This window comes from Typopeltis vanoorti, chromosome 4, assembly GCF_054136105.1.
Source record: "Typopeltis vanoorti isolate ZY-2024b chromosome 4, IOZ_Tvanoo_1.0, whole genome shotgun sequence".
In the NCBI taxonomy this organism is placed as follows: Eukaryota; Metazoa; Arthropoda; class Arachnida; order Uropygi; family Thelyphonidae; genus Typopeltis; species Typopeltis vanoorti.
Window position 1 is genome coordinate 61892741 of NC_143552.1, and position 20850 is coordinate 61913590.

At 35.8% G+C, this 20850-nt stretch overlaps 1 protein-coding gene across 2 annotated transcripts in view; it reads right to left on the reverse strand.

Annotated features, from left to right (window-relative positions):
* Positions 1 to 15470, reverse strand: part of Dek (protein) — a 120885-nt gene extending 105415 nt beyond the window's left edge. The window contains exons 1-2 of one of the 2 annotated variants that reach the window (XM_090391225.1): positions 15365 to 15470; positions 15143 to 15277 (exon numbers count right to left, since the gene is read on the reverse strand). In XM_090391225.1, the coding sequence (XP_090247351.1) occupies positions 15143 to 15184 (42 nt within the window). In that variant the 5' untranslated portion in view covers positions 15185 to 15277; positions 15365 to 15470. Of the gene's footprint in view, positions 1 to 15142 lie in introns of both variants that reach the window. The other variant, XM_090391224.1, reaches the window with a different exon arrangement.
* Positions 15471 to 20850: the final 5380 nt, after the last annotated feature.

Genomic DNA, 20850 nt, shown 5'->3' on the forward strand with positions numbered 1-20850 from the left:
GCTGATACCCAGATGGCTAAGTTCTTGTGTAAGCTAAGTCGCTGTTTGCTAGTCTCAGTAAAATGATGCTCTCAGAGTAGTGTGCAAATTCTCTTTTCAATGCTTTTTGCAAACGTGTCTAAATTGGTTTTGTTATTGAAGTACTTGAAGTTACTGCAGTGGTTGTTGTTTGTCTCATGTATTCCGCTTAACTTTTTTTTATTGTTATTGAGGCTGAAACTTAATATGCGATTTTTCAAAACAGATCTCCTCTTCCTCACATCTCCAATCAGAAATCCAGAGTAAAATAGCATCGTTTGCTATTGTCAGATCAATGAAGCTGCTTCCTCTGGTATTTTCAAATGATAGGGTATAACTTGTTGTTTAGTAAGTGTAGGGAATTTTATGCTAAAAGCAAATTCCAGATTTATACCTTTGTTTGTGCTCTCGTTAAATCATAACATTGAATAAGCATTGCTATCCATTCCAAGAATTAGGCCATGACTGATGGTAACACAATGTTACCCATGTTTTCTAAGTCATATTTTATGTCACTATGATATAGTCTAGATACATACTTGCAGCAAAAGTTTTAATTCTGCAGTATGTAATTTCAGTAAGTACCAAGTCCTTGTTGCTGTACTGAGAAATTAATATTGCCTCTACTTCAGGGTTGACCATGAGCATTGCTTTCTGACCTTTCGGAAAATATTGTATAATTAGTTAGAAACCACATATTTTGTTGTAAGATTCTTGTATTATGCTAGTCCTATATTTCTTCTAATAAGTTATTTGGAGTCTTGACAGAGCATTGAAGATATGCCAAGGAAGTAATGCAGTTTGCTGTTAACTTTATTACTGCTTTCCATAGTCTATGTTTGGAATTTTGAGCTGTCTGTAGCAGTTTCAGGCAGCCTTTGCTTAGTGCCATGTGTTTGAGTTTGTTTTGGTTCTCGCATGCTTGTTATGATTTTGGCAATTTATACAGTTCACCTCTGACTCATTTTGTGGGCACCCGCTAAACCCATGTTTCTTAGAGCAGAACGGATAGGTGGGTTTTTCGCCTACAGTCTCGTGTATGATGGTAGAACTTACTGAATTAAAGCAACTCAGAATGCTTATGTAGTCTGTACAATGGCAAATTCTCCACAGCATTTTAACACTGGTTTTCAGCAATTTTGTCCTCACCACTGGATTGACTTCAATAATTAAGTTTCTCTTGTTTGTATCCCCCCACTGAAGAGTTTTCTGCAAGAATATTTGAGTCAAATGCATCATTTATGTTGATTTTTCTAGGAATTTCATATATAATCAACCCTGGAAGATATTTCTTACTGGGATTTGCTACTAGCATGTCTTTACATTCCTTAGAGATTTTATTATGTAGTAAGTCAATGTTAGTCTTTTCTTTGAATTCAATTAAAATTCCTATTATTAATACTTTTCATTTTTGTGATTCAGATTTAGATTTTTCTTGGGTCTATTTTTTCTCTTATGATATTTCTGGTTTCTTCGCTGTTTAGTTGAGCTATCGGTTTCACTATCAATTTATAGCAAGGTTTATTGTCAGATTCATTTCTGTTTTTAGCATTGTTTTTGATAACTTGTGAGTATAGCTGAGGAGGCTGAGTGAACTAAATTTGCCTGCACCTGCTTGGCTGTACTGGGCTGAAATTCTTTTGACACTTTTGTTTCATTTTTTTTATTATTTTTAATTTTACTGAAAAACTTTGTTAGTTTGCTCACTACAGTACGTCCTTTTTTAAAATCATTTCTTAAATTACAGCTTACTTTGGCAACATTATGCAACAAATTGAGGACTTTTTGAACTCAAATTTGTCTGTGCCACCACCTCTGTGTTAATCAAAGTTGTACTACTATAATTTTCCAATTGAGCTGCTAAGTTTCTCTAAGGTACAAAGTTTAAGAAAATGTACTTAGTTTTGCTGTCGTTCTTAGAAGTGACACCTCCATTGAACTGAACCTCAGAAGGCTGTGCCTTGTGACCTTTGTCCCTCCCAGTGGGAGCTGAGGGACGGGGGCTATTGCTATAACAGTTAATCCTATTATGAAAGGGATGTTGTCTTTAAGGGTAGCTGAACTATGGATAGTCTGAACAGCAGTATTCGGTCCAAAAGAACAGAATAAAATTCACTGTACAAGCTATAAGTTGGTACTGCCACTTTGTCACTGGCAAAAAAAGCAACTTTAATGTTATAATCATGGCACAACATTGCAACTTTGTTTGTAACATTCTTGATGTAAGGTAACATAATTGCATTCTTGAAATCTTGTTTACGTAACGGAACTACCGGAGGCATACTAACAATTTTTTTTTCTTTGTTTACTTTGAAGGAGAAGTCAAGGAATGGTAATTTTTAGTGATCTTTAGTTCAAGAGTACATTTTATGTTTGGGTGCAAACTGATCAGATCTTTAAATTGAGTTAAGTCATCCGTCATTCTTCCCATGAAAAAATCAGAAGTGTGATGACCATTTGTTTTGCTGCTTGTTCTTAGAAGTGACACTTCAATTGAATTGAACCTCAGAGGGCTGTGCCTTGTGACCTTTGTCCCTCTCAGTAGGAGTTGGCCATTGCTATAACAGTTAATCCTATTATGAAAGGGATGCTGTATTTATTATAAGGCAAGAAGGTTTAAAGAAGCCTCAGAAATGCTCCATATGCCCACATAATGTAATAAACCAAGGTTTGATCCTATACTAAGTTTTGGTCTGCTTTCTTCAAAAATTAACCACCATGGACCTGGGATATGACACGTATCATGCCACAGTAGGTGATAGCACTAACTAGCATTGTTTCAATGCATATAGAGAAATTAATTCTTTTTTCTGCTCACTTGTTGGTATGTACTAAATGTGAAGTTCTGATAACATCTACTATGTGTAATTAATATTTTCTAGTCTTCATAATAAGCTTTGGTATCCTTGATGACATGAGTCCAACAACTTATGAGACTTGTAGGGTTATATTATTTATTTTATTAAACCTGTTATATGTTTATAAAGATGTGATCTCAATACCTAAAAGTAACTGAACAACATATTATTGCATGAAATAACATGATTGATTTTCCTGAATTTATGGAATGAAAAACCTGCTTGCCCACACCAAAGATCTACTAACTTGGGAACTAGTCAGAAAAAAATGGGTTACAAAAAAGATTTGAACTGAAAAACAGCTTTCTTCACACAGCTTAGTTGGAGACACCACTACCACAGGGCTATACAAGCATTGGTTGGATTGTCTTCTCAAAATGATTCAGATAGGTAAGTTATACAAAAAAAAAAGGTATTTGTTATAATGCTTATGTCCTTCCTTCATTTACATTTAGTTAAAGTATGCTCTGACAATATGTTTATCCACAGGCTTGCTCGCATATTTATTACTAAAAAAGAAAACTTATAAGGCAAGAAATATGTTGACACAAGGGAGCTAGAATTTTAAATAGAAATATTTTTCAAAGCAAGTATAAAAAACATCCCACTAATAAAAATCTCAGTGTTGTATGGTATGCAAAGCTTGAGTCAACTATACATATGAAACAAGAATTTAGATAAATTTATAAAATTAATGATAAATATATCAAATAGTGGCATAAAAATTTTTGAAAAAGTAGCAATATTGAGTAACATAAACCAGGAGGTTACTTGGGAACTTCTCTGGATACCTGTTTCCTGAACAGGTGGTATGGAAGAAAATGATCAATTCCTGACCATCTTGTAAAACGTTCCTGAATAGAAAGATATAAATCACATGAAACTAAAAATACTACATTATAATCGAGGATATCAAATACGCATGTAACTAGGGCATCCAAAATACCAGAACACGCAAAACTGTGTTAGGAAAATGCCTATTAATGACAGTTGGAACTGAAGCAGAGTAATGATCTTCTGAGTCATAGATGCAAAATGTGAGGGAGGGAAGAATGGCACCTATGACATTCTGGGAGGTCGCCTTCACACATGTAGCTAGAAAAGAGCAATAAAGCAAAAAGGGAACCACTTGGCAGCCTAGCCCTCTGGTACCATCACCCCATAATCAGGACTTTGCGGTTAAATTTTTCACGGCACACTGGTGTGCCACAGCACTTCGGTTGGGAAGCACTGCTCTAGATGATGACCTTAATGTGAAGGTCGAAACATTGAGTTTTGATTTTGGTTGATATTAAACTGAAGTTTTACTCTAACACAGCAGTGTTTCCATAATTTTTATATAATCTCACATCAAGCAAGATCTGCAGATCACATTCCCTCAGTCTCATTCCAGTATTCTGAGTCTTAATTATCTCTACATATATATTTCCCCCACCCTCTCTCCAATGTATCCCTATTGCCAAATATAGCTAGGTGACCAGATCTATGCACAGAAATCCAAATGAGACATGATTAGTGCCTTCTATCACTTGCAGGGTTCTTCACATTATAGAAACAATTTTCTGGGATAATGACCCTTACAACTTTTGCAATGTGTCCTTTGAACTTCAGTTTCCTATCCATCAAGATCCCTAGACTCCATCTCCTGAAGCAAAATTCCTCCAATATAAACCTCATTCCATATACTCTGTCCAAACTATGTAACTTTACAACTTAGCAACACTGAAGTGACATCTCCATTCTTCAGCCCAAAGCACCAACCTATTCAAATTTTGAAACAACACATCAGAACTTCCTGACATTGCTCTTCCTAATTTATCATCAGCAAACAACTGAATATCTCCTTTCACACCTGAAACTATATTGATATATATAAATTATTATTATTTACAGCATCTCCATGGAGTCCAGAGACTCATCGAAGGAGACTTAAATCAACCATCATATACACAAATTCTATCATAACTCTCCTTGAATCCATTTGCAGTCAGGGAACTCACAAGCAATTCTGGCAATCCCTTCCACTCACCACACAAAAAATCTGATCTGCACATCCCTACTAACCACTCTTACACAACTTCCATAGATGCCTCTCCCCCAGTTCTCTGTCATACATTGAAAAATTTCACTTGCATGAATTTTATAAACCCCTTAATATCTTAAGTTTCTATCATGTCCCCCTCTTTTCTTCCTATAAACTAAACTTTCTAACCACAAACTTTCAACCTATTCTTGTAAGTATTCCACAGACCTATTACCATCTTGGTTACTCTTTTCTGAATCTGAAAATTAAAGTGATCTCAGAACAGAACCCTGTGGTGCCTCATTCATATCTTTCCTTTTTGGCGATACTGCATCCTAATGCACAACTCACTGACTCATATCAGTCAAGCATCCCTATAACCAAACAACTGCTATCTGTCCCAACCACTTTCAACAGTAATTTACCATGTAGTACTCTATCAAATGCTTTAGAAAAATCCAGATAAATCACTGTATACGCATCTCCTCTATCCAATACACTGGTCAACCTATTATAAAATGTAACCTAGTTACTAAAGAAAGATGTTGCCTTAAAAATAAATCAGCTGCAAAAAGATTTCAATTCTCATCAATCCAAGTTTGTATTCCACCTCTAAATGACCGAACACACTTTCAACCACTGTCTCATATTCACATTGGTCTATAGTTGAAGACCACTGATGTGATGTCTCTTATGCAGTGACGCAATTTTCTTTCTTTCCTCTTCCAGGAGACTGTTCCTGTTGCATAACAGGAATGGTCTCCTACTGAACAACCAAATCAAGGGAAATGCCAACTCTTTTGCATGTTCCTGCAATATACATGGATATTCTATCTAGTCCCACAGCCTTAACACCAAGGCAACTTAATATTCTACACACTTCATATTTTGAATTATCGGTCTTCAGTCCTCCTATTGATATTCAACAATATTCTTCACTCCCCCCCCCCGTATATCCCTGTTTTAATTCTTTACAAAAGCATAAGCAAATGAAATTTGCATGCAGGGTAGGTATCTTCACAACTAGGCTACTTGTATACTAGAAGCTAACTTCATATCATATGCCTCAGTATATACCATAATGCAGATTACTCTTTCAGAGATGTACATTATTACTATGCATCATTGGAAAGCTCACAACCCAAACAAGAGATTCATTGAAGTCTCATCAGTGAGAGTTGGACCCATGAAGATACCTGAAGGGAAATTCAATGCAGAGGTCATATTTTAAATTTTAAATATATTGTAAAATAGTCTATCACTAGATTATTAAACCACTCGATCAGATACAAATAAATTTTTTTCTGCATAGTTAAGTAAATTATACCAAACAGAAAATTATATTATTGTTTTAACTAGGTAAATCCTTTACCAAAGCATACAGGATTTACCCAATGCTATGCATTCCCATAATGAATAACATTAGGCAATATACTATCTGAAAGGCTTGTAGCATGCTGGACATTATGTTACAGCAATCCCTCGATTAGTGCACCTAATGCGTTCTTTAAATCAGGCGCATTAATCGAATATAATAACCTATGGGAAAATGTATAATTCGCTCATCGGATTTCTTTTTTGACCCTTAATTTTTTTTATAAAAGAATTAAGGTATGTCTCAGGGCCTAGTTAAAGGAAAACCACGAAGCTGAAAGACAATAAAACATATTCAGAATATAAAGTTTATTATTCTACTTCTTAACAAAGAATTCAGCTAGCGTAGTTTGGCAGGCATTTTGTTTCTTTTTTTCATACAACCAACAGTATGGCCCTATTGCCTCTTCTACAAATTTTACTGCTTCTCTCTCTCTCTTCATCAGGGTCAGCCTCAAAGCATTGCTGCTTAAAAACTTCAATTGTACGAAAAATATTTTCAAATTGTTTCTGTGAAATCTCTTTTGGCTGACTATCAGTGGTTAAATTTTCTTCATATTCTTCAGGATCTTCCCGCTGTGCATCTAAATTTAGCAGGTCGGAATCACTCAATTCTTCAGAATGAGATTTAATTAACTCTTGGACGTTATCATTGGAGGGGAGAAAGAAACGAAGGACATACGAATTGGATGCCAACACGCAAAATCACATGCTTTATAGATAAAATTTCCCAACTGTTATACAAGCAAAATAGTTACCACTTTAAAAATTACAATGATCACAAAAGAGAAGTTAATTTTCCAACGTGTAATAATAACTCATTCCAGAAGACGGATTGATTACCTTATTATCGGAATGGATTCTCCTTTTTGTGACATGCGTAGAAGTGTCAAAGGGTCTGTATACATGGAAGTAGTGTAGTATGCCGTTAAAAATAACTTTGTAAAATGTTTTAAATCAGTAACTAAATTATTTCATTCTAATGAGGGATTTTTTAAAATAGTTAGCCATAAAAATGTATAGATAGAATTTTTTTCTTAATCTGTTAACATTTATTTTTAAGATGTATATAGGGCCACTAATTGAATTTGGGTATCGAAAAAAAAATGACGCACTAATCGGGGGTGCATTAATCGAGGGATTACTGTATACTGAGGCAACCGATGTCAAGTCAACAGCCTCTATAAAAAAGTAATCTACTCTTGACAATACTTTATGAAAACTGTTTGACTTAGCCTTAGATAAAAGATTAAAACAAAAAATATAATTCATTGTCTAGCTGTTGAACGTTTTTCCACCTGATTATAGTATAAATTAAAGATGCCAAGAAATTATATTCTTCATTTAATCCCTTATAGAAGTCTAAGCAAACAAAGTTTGTGCAAAGTAACTTCACGACTGGGCAACTTGTATATAGAGGCTAAATGACTTTGCACCACTTGCCTTAGTATCGCATAATATTAAGCATATATCCTTATGGATCCTCAGTCGTGAAGTTACTTCGCGTGCAAACTGCTTGCTTACACTTGGATAAAGGATTAAACCAAGAATATAATTTCTTGGCATCTTTAATTTATAGTATAACCAAGTGGAAAAACTTTCAACATTTATGTCTAATCCAGAGTATTTTAGTAAGGTGTGGCACCTTTTAGCTGGGCAACTTGTATATAGAGGCTAAATGACTTTGCACCACTTGCCTTAGTATCACATAATATTAAGCATATATCCTTATGGATCCTCAGTCATGAAGTTACTTCACATGCAATCTGCTTGCTTACACTTGGATAAAGGATTAAACCAAGAATATAATTTCTTGGCAGCTTTAATTTATAGTATAACCAAGTGGAAAAACTTTCAACATCTAGTTCTAATCGAGAGTATTTTAGTAAGGTGTGACACCTTTTGGATACTTGTATATGGAAATATAACTTCTGCATTACTTTGGTATCACTTCTTGTTCTGGCTCCCACTAATGAGACCTTAATAAAAGTTGAAACCAATCTTGTTGTGACCCTTCCCATAATGGCATAGCATTATACATGTCTGTCAAGATATGTGCTTTACATTATGGGATACTAAGACAAGTGATGTGAAGTCATTAGCCTCTATATATATGAGTTGCCAAGTTGTGAAGTTACTTCACATGCAAACTTTGTTTGCATACACTTGGATAAAAGATTATACCAAGAATATAATTTCTTGGCATCTTTAATCTATTCCTTACTCCTTGACCAGGCAGTCAACTTATTTTATGTTAGAGGTCTTACCATAAATGTAGAGAAATCCTGCTCATTAGCACTTGTCCCTTCAGGGCATGACAAGAAGCTAAAAGGGAGATAATCTTGAGTTATTCCCTGATAGGCCACTGCATTGCTTACTGTCCTGGAGGAACAGAGATACCTTGGGTATCTTCTTTACACCAAAAGGACGGTCTTCTATTCCCCCTCTCTTTAGAAAATGCTTTGTCATCTTTAAGAAAAGCTCCTCTCAAACCCCAACAAAGACTTTTCCTCCTTTCAAATTACTTGCTCCCTAGGTACTATCATAAGTTGATACTCAGACATACCTTAGTCTCAGTACTATCCTGTATGGATAGGGCTATTTGCTCTGCTGTTTGTTCATGGCTTAGGCTTCCTTTAGATCAGGCGTTCCCAACCATATGTCCGTGGGAACCATGGTGCCCAATTTGTGTGTGCCCACCGCTGTTTAACCGTGTGCCGTATAGTTTGAAATAATCACGTGCACATCACGCAACAATTCATGGCATGCTATATGACACATGACGAGTATTAAACGCATACAATGTAAAGTAGACGCGCCTTCGAAGTTGTTCATTATCTGTTGCTAGTTATATGCGCATAATGAAATGCAATGCCAAAGATCACACTAACTTACATATATACCGTATTTTCCGGTGTATAAGATGCACCCAAGAAATTTAATACAATTTTCTGGAAAAAAACTAAAAAAAACTTTTTCTGTAGGCGGAGGTCCAAAATGTCTTTCAGCTTCCCTATTCCCGTGTTCTTCTGCATATTTTACAACCTGCAATTTGTAACATGAAGTATATGAATATTGCCTGTTTTTTTTCCATCACTAAAATCTACGGTGAAATATCAAACTGAACACAAAATATCTCAACACATCAACTCAATACTGATAAACATCGGTAACTGATTACTCGGATAAGATATTATGAAATTTGAATAGGGACTCCCCATTCTTAGCCAATGACGCGCTAGAAGTCACGTGAAGGTCATACATCAATTTGATTGCACCATTAACCGCCTACAAAGATCTTGGAACATAAAAGGGAGTGTATATGACTTTGAAAAGAGGAAACAATCTTTACCTTCATTATATAAGACACACCCCATTTTTTAAGATGAATTTTTAAGGTAAAAAAGTGCATCTTATACACCGGAAAATACGGTATATTTAAATTTTTATATAATGTAATCTCCTAAGTAATAAAACATTTGATTATAATGTAAACTTTGTATGTATTCATTTAACAAAAGAATTCTAAAAATTTGCTTGAAAAAATAGATGGTGCCCGTTGCCCTACCAGTATTTTAGAATGTGCTCTAGGAAACAAAAAGGTTGGGAAATCCTGCTTTAGATACTCCTGTTGCCTATTTTCATGCTATGGTGAAGGATGACGGACTTGGTATCCTTTCCCTCCACTGGCTTATCCCATTCCACTGTTATAACAGAATTAAGAAATTAGAAATATCCACTTCTCAAATTTGCAGAGAAGCATTTCATTATCATATTATCCGACCTTTGACATACTATAGGGTAGACCAAGTATCAAGGTCAACTGATAGAGACTGCATCAGCAGAGCATAAGAAATGGGCTACTCTGCTATATATCTCTGTTGATGATGCATCACTTTATGGATCTAATCTAGTGCCTCCTCAGCATCAATGGGTACGAGAAGGTACTAGACTCCTACCTGGTTATGAATTTATTGACTTAATCAGGGCTAGGATCAATGCCCTGCCCATGAGGGCCTGCACAACCTACCGCCGTAGATAGGGCAGGTTGCAATTACGGTGAAACCCTTTCTCATATTGCCTAATGTTGTTTTCGAACTCATGGTATTCGGGTGCAGCAGCACGATGCCGTGGTCTCCATTAAATAACCAGTTGAAAAACAAAGGTTGGGAGAGTGCGGTTGAACCACACTATAGGACTACAGCTGGTATTAAGTCCAATTTAATTGCAAAGAAGGGTGAAAGAGGTTGGAGTTATTGATGCACAGATAGTGGGTACTGAGTGTCCACTTATTGTCAATCATAGGAACAGGGTCTCATATTATGGGCAGAATGTAGATCTTGCTCGACAGATTGAAGAGGAGTTTGGGACAGCTCCTCATTTCACTAGTGCTACCATCTCCCTTCATGGTGTATGGTGCAATGAGAGTTATAAAGACTTCATTTCTATAGGCATTCAAATCTTGTTGTTTAGAGCTTTGCAGGGCACACTGGTGGCTTGGCATCATCACCAACAAATGACTTCTAGAATACCTCGTACTGGCATGGGGTAGATCTTGATGTATTTTGGCTTCAGCCTTTCTGGCCTATTGGGGCAAAGGCAGAAGCCAAAATATGGGAAAATTGGCCTTTGCTCTGGTAGGCCATAGTATGCAGCACTGCATTTCAGTGCGAAGATTTTTAAAATAAAAATATTCCTTGTCCAGCATAAAAGTACATCATAACCAATACTCAACTAGTAAAGGTATACAGGATTTATAACCCTGATTCTTACATTAACATTAATCAAGGTTGGTTTCCAATTTGATGAAATCTATATCTCCTCTTTGCCAACCTGTCTGGCTGAGTAGTTAGCAGCATATTCTCTCTCCAGCCAAATGACTACAGGTTCAAATCCTGCCATGGGCATGGATGTTTGTAATTGTCTTTCACCTTCATACATTCCCTCATACAAATGTATAAACACTGTCCCAAGAGGGAATGGGTCACTATGGGAGAAGTAAAACCTTCCTGCAATGGGGAGAGACCTTTACCCAACAGTGGGGAATATATAGGCTGAAAAAAAAAAAAAAATCCTATACAGAGTAATTTCAGATTAAACATCTTAATATTACCATATTAGATCTTAATCTAGTCCTTAAATTTCACTACATCAGTTCACACCAGTAACATAGATCAATTCACAACCATGAAGACATCTTGCAATTTCCCATCAAGTTTTTTTTTTTTTTTTTTTTTTTACCAAACTCCAGTCCTCTCCATTACAATTGGACTATTGTTACCTGGAACTCTGATACATGTTCAAAATTCAAATAAGCAGTAAAACAAAACATGATTGAATGAATCATTCAATCATATTTTGTCTACAGACAGAACTTTACCACAAGGCTTGAGATTTTATTCTTCTCATTCTAGTTACACTCTAATTCCTTTCTCTCTCTACAGTTCACATACCAAGTGAATTTGTAACCAGCCATACATCCTACCTCAATCAACAACTGGTGGCCATTTTCTCTATCTAATTGTGACTACAAGATCCGATCCTTTTTTTTTTGCATTATCATCAACAGGTGCAAAGTAGTTTAGGTTTGATATCTCTTCCTGCTATGTGATCAACTCCATCTTGTGAATATGAATAACATCCAATTTTCTCTCTCCTCCCCCCCTTTTTTCCCTTTTCTAATACTATTAGGCTGTCTTATATCCTTATACTACTCTAAGTCTATGATCAATATCAAATTCCTGACATGCATCCTCAGGGAGTTTACAGGTGTACAAATCACAAAAATCTTTTCACTTTATGATCTCAGCAAAAGTTGAAACCAGTCTGGTTACTAACTGTTGTTATAAAGCATAACAACATACATGTCTGAAAGGAGGTGTGCATTAATTGCCTTGTGAATTATCCCATAATTCACAAGGCAATTAATGTAAAGTAAACAGCCTATGCACAATTAGTGTAATCTTGAAGGTACTTCAGGAATGGAGTCAGAAGCACATCCCTAGGGGTTCCTAGGGATGTTCCAAGGTGTAAAACCTGGAAACGTAGAGTTATGTTTGGGTAAAGGATTAAAACAATATAAATTCATTAGTATAATTTACTTTATAACTTACTGGCCATCTGTTAGATTTCTTTTTATAGGGAAAGAACAGTATAAACAAACTAACTTCTACTTGGATTGAAAGATAAAATCAGTGGGAATGACAGCTGCTCCAGAAATACACATGTAGGCTAAATTTATGCTAAGCTCCTAAATAAATATTTTTCAACCCAAATAAACTTCTTCCAAACTGTCATCCACCACACTGATTAGTGCTTTATATGAACTTTTTCAATAAATTTGTATTTAAAACACCAGCATGTTGGCAATTTGGAGGGCCCAAGTGCATAACATATCTGCTCTATAACTAACAGGTTATAGGTTTGATTCTCACCATGGGCATGAAGGTCCAATTGTCTTCAGGTGGGAGAAGTGGGTGATGAATTTCATCACCTCTTACTGGAGACAGTGGATTAAAAAGTTTCATGTTTGAAAACTAGAACAAGGTTTCCAGATTTAAGTTCAGATATAATCCCAACCAACCAAACCAAACCTCCCCACCCACACAAAGTTTATTAACACTACAACATTGAACATGTGTAAAAATTATAATACCAAGAGTCAGTTGAAATTCTTAGTATCCTTAAGTTATATATATATATATATATATATATATATATATAAATTCCAGGGCTTTATAAGTGTATATTTAAGGCATCACAGTGAAACATATAAAGCATTGCTATCATCAAGTTTTCTTGTTGTATCTCTTTACTGTTTGCATTTTTTTGTAAGTAACAAACTATCGGTCCTATGATGAGTTCATTAATGCTTTGTACACAGTAAATGCATAATTATTCCTTTAAGATAGTATGGTAAAGTGAAAACGATATGAAGACCTCAAAGCATCAAGCAATATGCAGTGTTACCATTCTATATGTAAGTAGAACACAGTCAATTTATATGGGGAAAAAAAAAAACTTCATTTAGTTTTCAATCAAGTTGCCATGTATTCAATATTAAAACAATAAATGGTGAATTAAAAAAAAAAGCCTGTATGATATAAAACATTAGTATTTTGATGAATATTTGTAATTTATATTATGGACATACTAACTTATTCAAATCCAGTCTAACTGAGGGAAAAATTTTGGAACCCATGATCCAACATACATTTAGATATCAACAACCAATAAAAACGAACAACACCTTCCATATGCTCTATGCAAAACACCTACTGCAAGTGCAGCTGGGCTATGTATATAAGGGATAAAAATGTGTGAAACGTAAAAAAAAAAGAAAAAATGATTCATTTTGAAATAGATGCTTTAACTTAAAATTAAAAAAATTCAGCCGAAAAAAAAAATCTTAATAAATTGCAAATATCATACCAGGAAATCCTCTAATACCTCTTTATTCTGAAGTCGACAGGACTCTTAGTCCCAACTAACTCCTGATAGTCAGTAGGTATCAAGTCTCCTCTCTTAGTTCTCTCCAATCGTTCAGTTCACAGCTATGAAGGATTTGAAGATTTCAGGAAGAGTATGGGAGTCAACTGCCACCAGTTTATGATCCCAGACTCCGATAATATTGTCTGGAACTGTGCAAGTTATACAGTCTACTCCTGCACCAAAGATCAATTAACACAGAAACTGCCCGAGAAAAAATAAATCATTATAGGTTTGATTCTTGCCACTGACTGAAATCAAACTTATTATAACAGACTTTCTTGTACTAGGAGAGTGTTATTAGTAGTTTTCTTCAATCACACTGTTTTTTTTTTTTTTTTATAACTATAACCTTTTCACTTTTAACTATTACCACTGTTAGAGAGCTCAAGGATCCAATTTTTTAAATGTAAATCCTACATCAAAAGGATGCATGCCTATCATACGTTTAGTAATATAGATGGACTAAGGTAGATAATCCAATTCCAGAGATCTAATATCTGTATACCCTCAATAACACTGTGATTCAGCATTATAGAGATAATAATATACTGTAGATTCTGTATTAGAATAACAAACAATAGCATTAAAATCTTGAGTCACTGTGAAATGCTTGATAGTTTGAAAATTAAATGTGCTTATTTAAAACTTTGATTACTGAATATTACTGTGGTGCTCATTAGGACATAACTGGGGAGATAACTAGGTTCATCATAATGCTTTTCTTCCAATTTGATCAAATACAGAAAGTGACAATTTCAGTTAAGTATGAATCAGATTTTACCTCAATAAAACATTAAGCATTTTGGCAGATATATAACCATAGCTGTTTCCTCTCTTAGCTAATTGATGAGGTTCACTTTAACTGAAGGCAGTAACTTGATTGACAACCACATTAATACAAACCAGGTCTCTTTGAGAATTTATACATTGTTGTTCTGTCTCCTACATTTTTAGCTTGGCATTCGCGATGGCAAATCATTCAAACTGGTGCAAAATGGGGTCAACCACCACCACCACTCCATTGGATGCCCAACTACATTACTAATGATGTTTAGGGTTAGAAATGAAAAATATACCTAAATGTTCTACATTATTCTTAAAATGTTATAAACTAAAAACTGATCATTTTACACACTCAAATCACGTGTCAATAGCCAATGAGAATAAATAACAATTATTATTTGATGAAAATGCGAAAACGAACGAGGAGTGGTCAATTTCTAAACGTGCAACTGAATGTGAGAAAGGTACCGATACTATACACGTTCAGCACGGTGTGAGCATGATGTAAATATTTTAACGTGTCTCATCTTTCATGAATGATAAGCACATATATCATCTAATTTATGGAGCTTTTCGCTGGATATAGAATACTTACTCTCTTTTCCTGGTCTTCCTGCGCACTCTCTGAATCGGACATTTTCACCGACGTGTTGTTCAAAATGGCGGGTAAACAAGAGCAGTTTCACGAAGCCACTCCGTGACCTTCTTATACTTTGGCTAGGGTCAAGTCCTAAACAAATAAGACAAGAAATTTGCACTAGTCTTGTTACACAACTAATATTCACTGTTAGTACCTTAGAACCATTTCCTGTCTTACCTACAATGACTATCGAACACACACGCCTTGCAAAATTTAAATTAAATAATTCGAACAGAAATAACCAAACCAGACGTATACGAGCCAAGCAACAAACCGATCTCGCGCTTCTCGTTAATTCTCATCTAAAACGCAACTGAACAAGAAGTAAGAAATTCTCAAAATTCACGCTCAGAAATTATACATCAAACCGAAACATTTCTCCACATAAGAATAGCGTGAAGTGTTATAAAACAACATTTCACACTTATAAAATAACATTTCACACTATAATAAATGTTATAAAATAACATTTACATTATGTGATGATTTTTTGTGTGTGTTGGTAGCTTATAGATTATAACGTAATTTATTTCATTAGCTTTTTTTGTGCCAGGCTTCGGCTTGTCATAAATATCAAAAAGATCACATTTCAATTCCTAAGAGATGTTAAATCACCATTAGAAAACTTCCATCCTAAACATTCAATAATAAAAATATGAGATCGTAAACGAAAGTGTATGGGAAGTAAAGGCTACTTAAAAGAAGAATCGACTACAATTGAGATTCGTATATTCTCCTGTATTATAATATATTTCGGATTTTTCTTTAGCCAGGAACCTGCTTCAAATCTATATAGATTCATTGATAATGGTCCAACTATCCGAACGGGATTTTTTTGTAGTAAAAATTCTAAAATATATCAAACAAAAAAATTATTACGCCTTTGTACTACAGTAGTTTGGTATTCAGCCAACTTATGCTCAAGACGGACATTCCACTTAAGCATGCAGCCAGCAAAGGTTGGTCGATTGGTAGAGCCTCTGCTACTAATGGCTCAGTTAAGTAAGTTGGAGTGTGGTTAGTAGTTGGAAGGGGACCAATCGTTCGATGGTGTTGCCACACTCTCCCTGGAGGTGTCAAATAATAATAATGGAAAAGCATGCATATAGCTATCATCTGTCGATCACAAGTTTAGTATTCATTAGCTTGTTAAAGGACAGATTAATGCACACTAATAAGTGAACTGTTCACCTAATGACAAGCACAAAAACCTTCACTCCATTAAAGTGAAAGAGAGAATTATTACACCAAGCAGACAAGCAATATTTATACATAAAGACTTTTAAAGGGGTCGTGTGATTAAAAGCTTACTGAATTAAAACCTTGAGTAGAATTCGGATAACTTTATTTCAAACACATGAGGGCTTTAAAAAAACAATTGGCTCTTTAACTTTCACTCATACTTGCAATTCAGGGCTTAAAGAAAAGATTACTTCATATTAAAGACCAGTGAGAATACCACCCAGGTGATTTTGGTCTGAAGACATTTATATTTAGAAGATGTGGATTTTCAATGAGAGTTTAAATAGTAATTAATGAAGGAAAATGTCTCTAAGTTTGACTTGTTGAAGAACCATATTAAAAGAAAGATTATTAAATATCCACCATGATTTAAAAACGGATGAGCAGCAATGGTCAATCACGCCCGAAATTTTACTTTCAAAGTGTTGTCTTTTATGTACAGCATACTACGTTAAACGGTAGTTATATAAAAACGTGATTAACGTACAGAATCTAGATGAGTAAATAGATACACCATCTACCAATAATTGTCTGCCCACCTATGTTATTTGAATCTATGGAACATTCCATGTTTGTTAATAACATAAAAATCAGTACCTAGATAGCAGGAAGCAGTATTTCATCGTAGCAGTTGAACATAGGTGGTATAGCAACATGACAGGAACTCAGTGACTTCGAGAGCGGTGTCATCGTGCGCTGTCACATTGGTGGAATGCCCATAACTGCCATTTCCGCTCAACTGGAGCATCCAAAATAAACATTTGGCGATGTGATCAGCAAATAGAGACGTTCAGGCATCACTAATGCACGAAATCACCCAGGGTGGCCGCCAAAAATGACCGAGAAAGACAGGAGGGTGTTAAAATGGGTGGCATGCAAAAAACGGCTACAATCGGCAAAGACCATCCAACATAAGTTCCAGAGCGCCAATGACATCATGGTGAACACTAATACCGTACAAAAAGAACTCCATTTACTTGGTTTCCATGGAAGAGCAGCGGCACACAAGCCAAACATCACAACAACGAACAACGCGGCTCCTCTAGCCTGGTACAAAGAACGCATGAACTGGACAATTGACCAGTAGAAACGGTACTCCAAATCGAATGAATGAAGGATCATCTTTTTACAGTCTGATGACAGGGTGTGGGTTTGAAGGCAGCCTGGTGAATGCTTGTTACAACAGTGTGTTATACCCACAGTAAAGTTTGATGGTGGAGGATTAATGGTCGTTGAGATGCATTCAGCTGATTTGGAGTGGAACCACTGGTCGTGGTTCGTGAATTCATGAAGGCAGCTAAGTACCTTGATATTCTAAATAATCAGGTGCTGCCTACACTGTGGAGTTTTAATAGAATGGACCCTTGTAATTATCAAGACAACAATGCCCCATGCTGCAATTGTGATAGAATGGTATGAAATGATAGTGATCTGGCCTGTGCAGAGTCCTGACCTAAACCCCATCGAACACTTTTGGGACGAATTGGGGCAGTGATTAAGGTTTAGAGCAGCAAGTCATCGATCTGTCGCGCAACTCAGTGCTGCTTAATTGGAAGAATGGAGAAAATTCCACCTGATGTCTGCCGCACATTGGTGGAAAGCTTCCCTCGAATGGTGCAAGAGGAGATCAAAGCCGATGGACATATCCGATATTAGGGTTCATTTGCTGATATCAGTTGTAAACTGCTAAAGGATGCAGATAATCATTGATAGTTAGTGTATGTGTTTTCTCACGAAAAAATATTATAATTAAGGCTTTTGCAAAAGAATGAGTAAGTGACATTTGCATTCATAGTCGTAAGTCTCTCTCCCAAATAAAACCTCTCATTTCGAATCTATCCGACTAGAGAAACTTTTTCTAGCCCTTTGTTCGACAGGTTCCCGCGTTATTCGATCTTTGGTGCAAGTTGCCTTTTTCTTCCGAAAACTGGAGTTCTTCGTTGTGTAGAGTCCAAGCTATTTAAGAGAATAATATACTGTGTTACAATGAGGAAAGCGAGATATTGATACTACTCTGCCTCTCTTCACTGGATGCACTATAAATTAGTGATACACTTGAACCAACTGACCCTGAGTGACTACCTAGTAGGGATTAAACTTTTCCTCAGTCTTCAAAATTGATGCAGGGCTAAAACGACCTCGCCCACTCCCTATAGAGAAGAAAAGTTGTTTACAGATTTTTTTTTATATATTTACCCAAGTACCTAGGACATCGTCAAGATAAATTTATGAAATATTTATGGAAGAAAGAAATTTAAGAAACAAACATGGTATAAAGAAAAAAGCAAACCTAGGTGAGGATTTGACAACATAACCATGAGGTTAAAAGATGATCAATATAGAGCAGTATTTTCCATGAGAGTCTCCACAGGATATTTGATATGGATGAAGCCTTTTGGATGGATAACACTAGGGTTCGAAGTGAGTTAGGATGCGAAGACCCTATATTAGGGTTTTTCAACTGAATGGGAGTAAGCCAATCTCATACGGTGGAGATAGGATTTTATATTCTGGAAACTCGGATTTTTCGTCCTGCATCTTGACAAACTGGCAAGTAGAACACATGCAATTTACATACAAAGAATACATATAGTCATAGGGGCAACTATCTTATACTAGAATTGTGATTAAAGAATCCAACGATATTTTGAAAGCCACTGCTAGAGCACCTGATGCTGATGATTATGACCCATTCTATGATCCAGTCCTAGCGATATTTAAAAAATAATAATGATGAAAGAAACTAGGTCTAGTTGCTAAGAACAACAATTTTCCATAAGGAAAGTTAATTTTCTTAGCATTTGCTTTTATAAAGAATTTAGTAAAAATAAATAAATAAATAAATCATCTAACGTCTTTCATTCCATTATAGAGAGTAGGCGAGGCCTTTATACCCTATCTAGCTTTTGGAGACTGAGTGGGCAGTTCAATCTCCACCGGTAGCCAATCAGAGGTAGCTGGCCCATGTCTATCACTAATTATAGCAGCCACCTATGAAGAGGCTGGTAAACAAGTGCTGCCATCTCTTGCTGCCTAACCCTAACAAGATATTATTATTATTATTATTATTCCTGATACCTCCAAGGAGTCCGAAGACTCATCGCGGGAGGACACCTACAACTGTCTCTACACCTAACCTCTACTACGAATCATCTCCATCAACGCCATCTACCGCCCACCTCCAATACCACCACAACTAGTAATTTTTGTCTGTAAATTGCGTGTGTTCTGAAGGGCCGATTTGTATGTATGCGGGATGAAAAACCCGAGTTTCCGGGAGAAAAAACCCTGCTACCTCCGTATGAGATCGGCTAACTCACCTTTGATTGAAATCGACCAGATAAAGATTCCTCCCGTCGCGACGGGAGGAATATGTTACTGTTTGAAATAATGTAGATATACTACGGTCGATTTTCTTGAGGTTACGGGATAAAAAAACCCGCTTTCGCATGCCAAAGATCGATTAACTCGGTAATCGGTCGAAGAAAGGCTTAGAAAAAAGTTCCTCCAGTCGGCGGCTAGACTTGAACTCAAGTCTGACTTCGAGCGATCAAGCACAGAGGATGTAAGCGTCACTTCCACTGAGCTACACAGGCAGAATTTACTATTCTTCCCAAAATCATACATTTGGAAAAGATGGCATACCCTGCAAATCCAGATTGTTCAAGCACTTGCAATTTAATATAGTTCGATGTTTCTCGCATTGGACAATTGTGGTTCAACTGGTCTGGCTGAAATATGATAAGCCACAGGTAGAGGATATTTCATAAATACAAGAGTGTGGTAAAAGTCTATACTTAGCAAAGCTCAAAAATTAGCTTTTTTTTTTCTTTCTGAAGGGTGAATGATACTTTAATGCAAATTGTACTAATTAATTTAGGGAGACATTCGGATACATTTTTAATGTATGGGATAGTGATACAGTTAACACCACCTCAAGGGACTGAAGACAGAAAGATGGATATCTTCCTGATGATTAAAGAGAGAAAGATGCAAGAAAGTGGATTTAGTATACTAAATTTCCTGGGTTAAAAATTTCTCGATAGAGGAAAGGGAGCGATATCGATGGACAGCAGTTTCACAGCGTAAGTTTTTGGCATGAATGAAGGTGACATAGAAAATAATATATTATAAAAAGTGCAATTTAATCAGGCTGAAAAACGAAATCTAAAAAGCAAAATAGGCGGCTGTTTTCTCTTTCTAGTGTAACCAGTTACTGGACGAATAACACTGAACATAACAAGGACGATAGATCAGATATATTAACAACCATGAGGAAAAGATATAAATGATTTTTCTATATCATAATTGGACTCAGTTTCATGTTTCAGAGAAAATGGCGTTCAATGTTTTCCATAAAATACTTAGCCCGAGAAAGAGAAAAGATAGCGATCCATTGTACTATCCATTTTGCTGAGTCA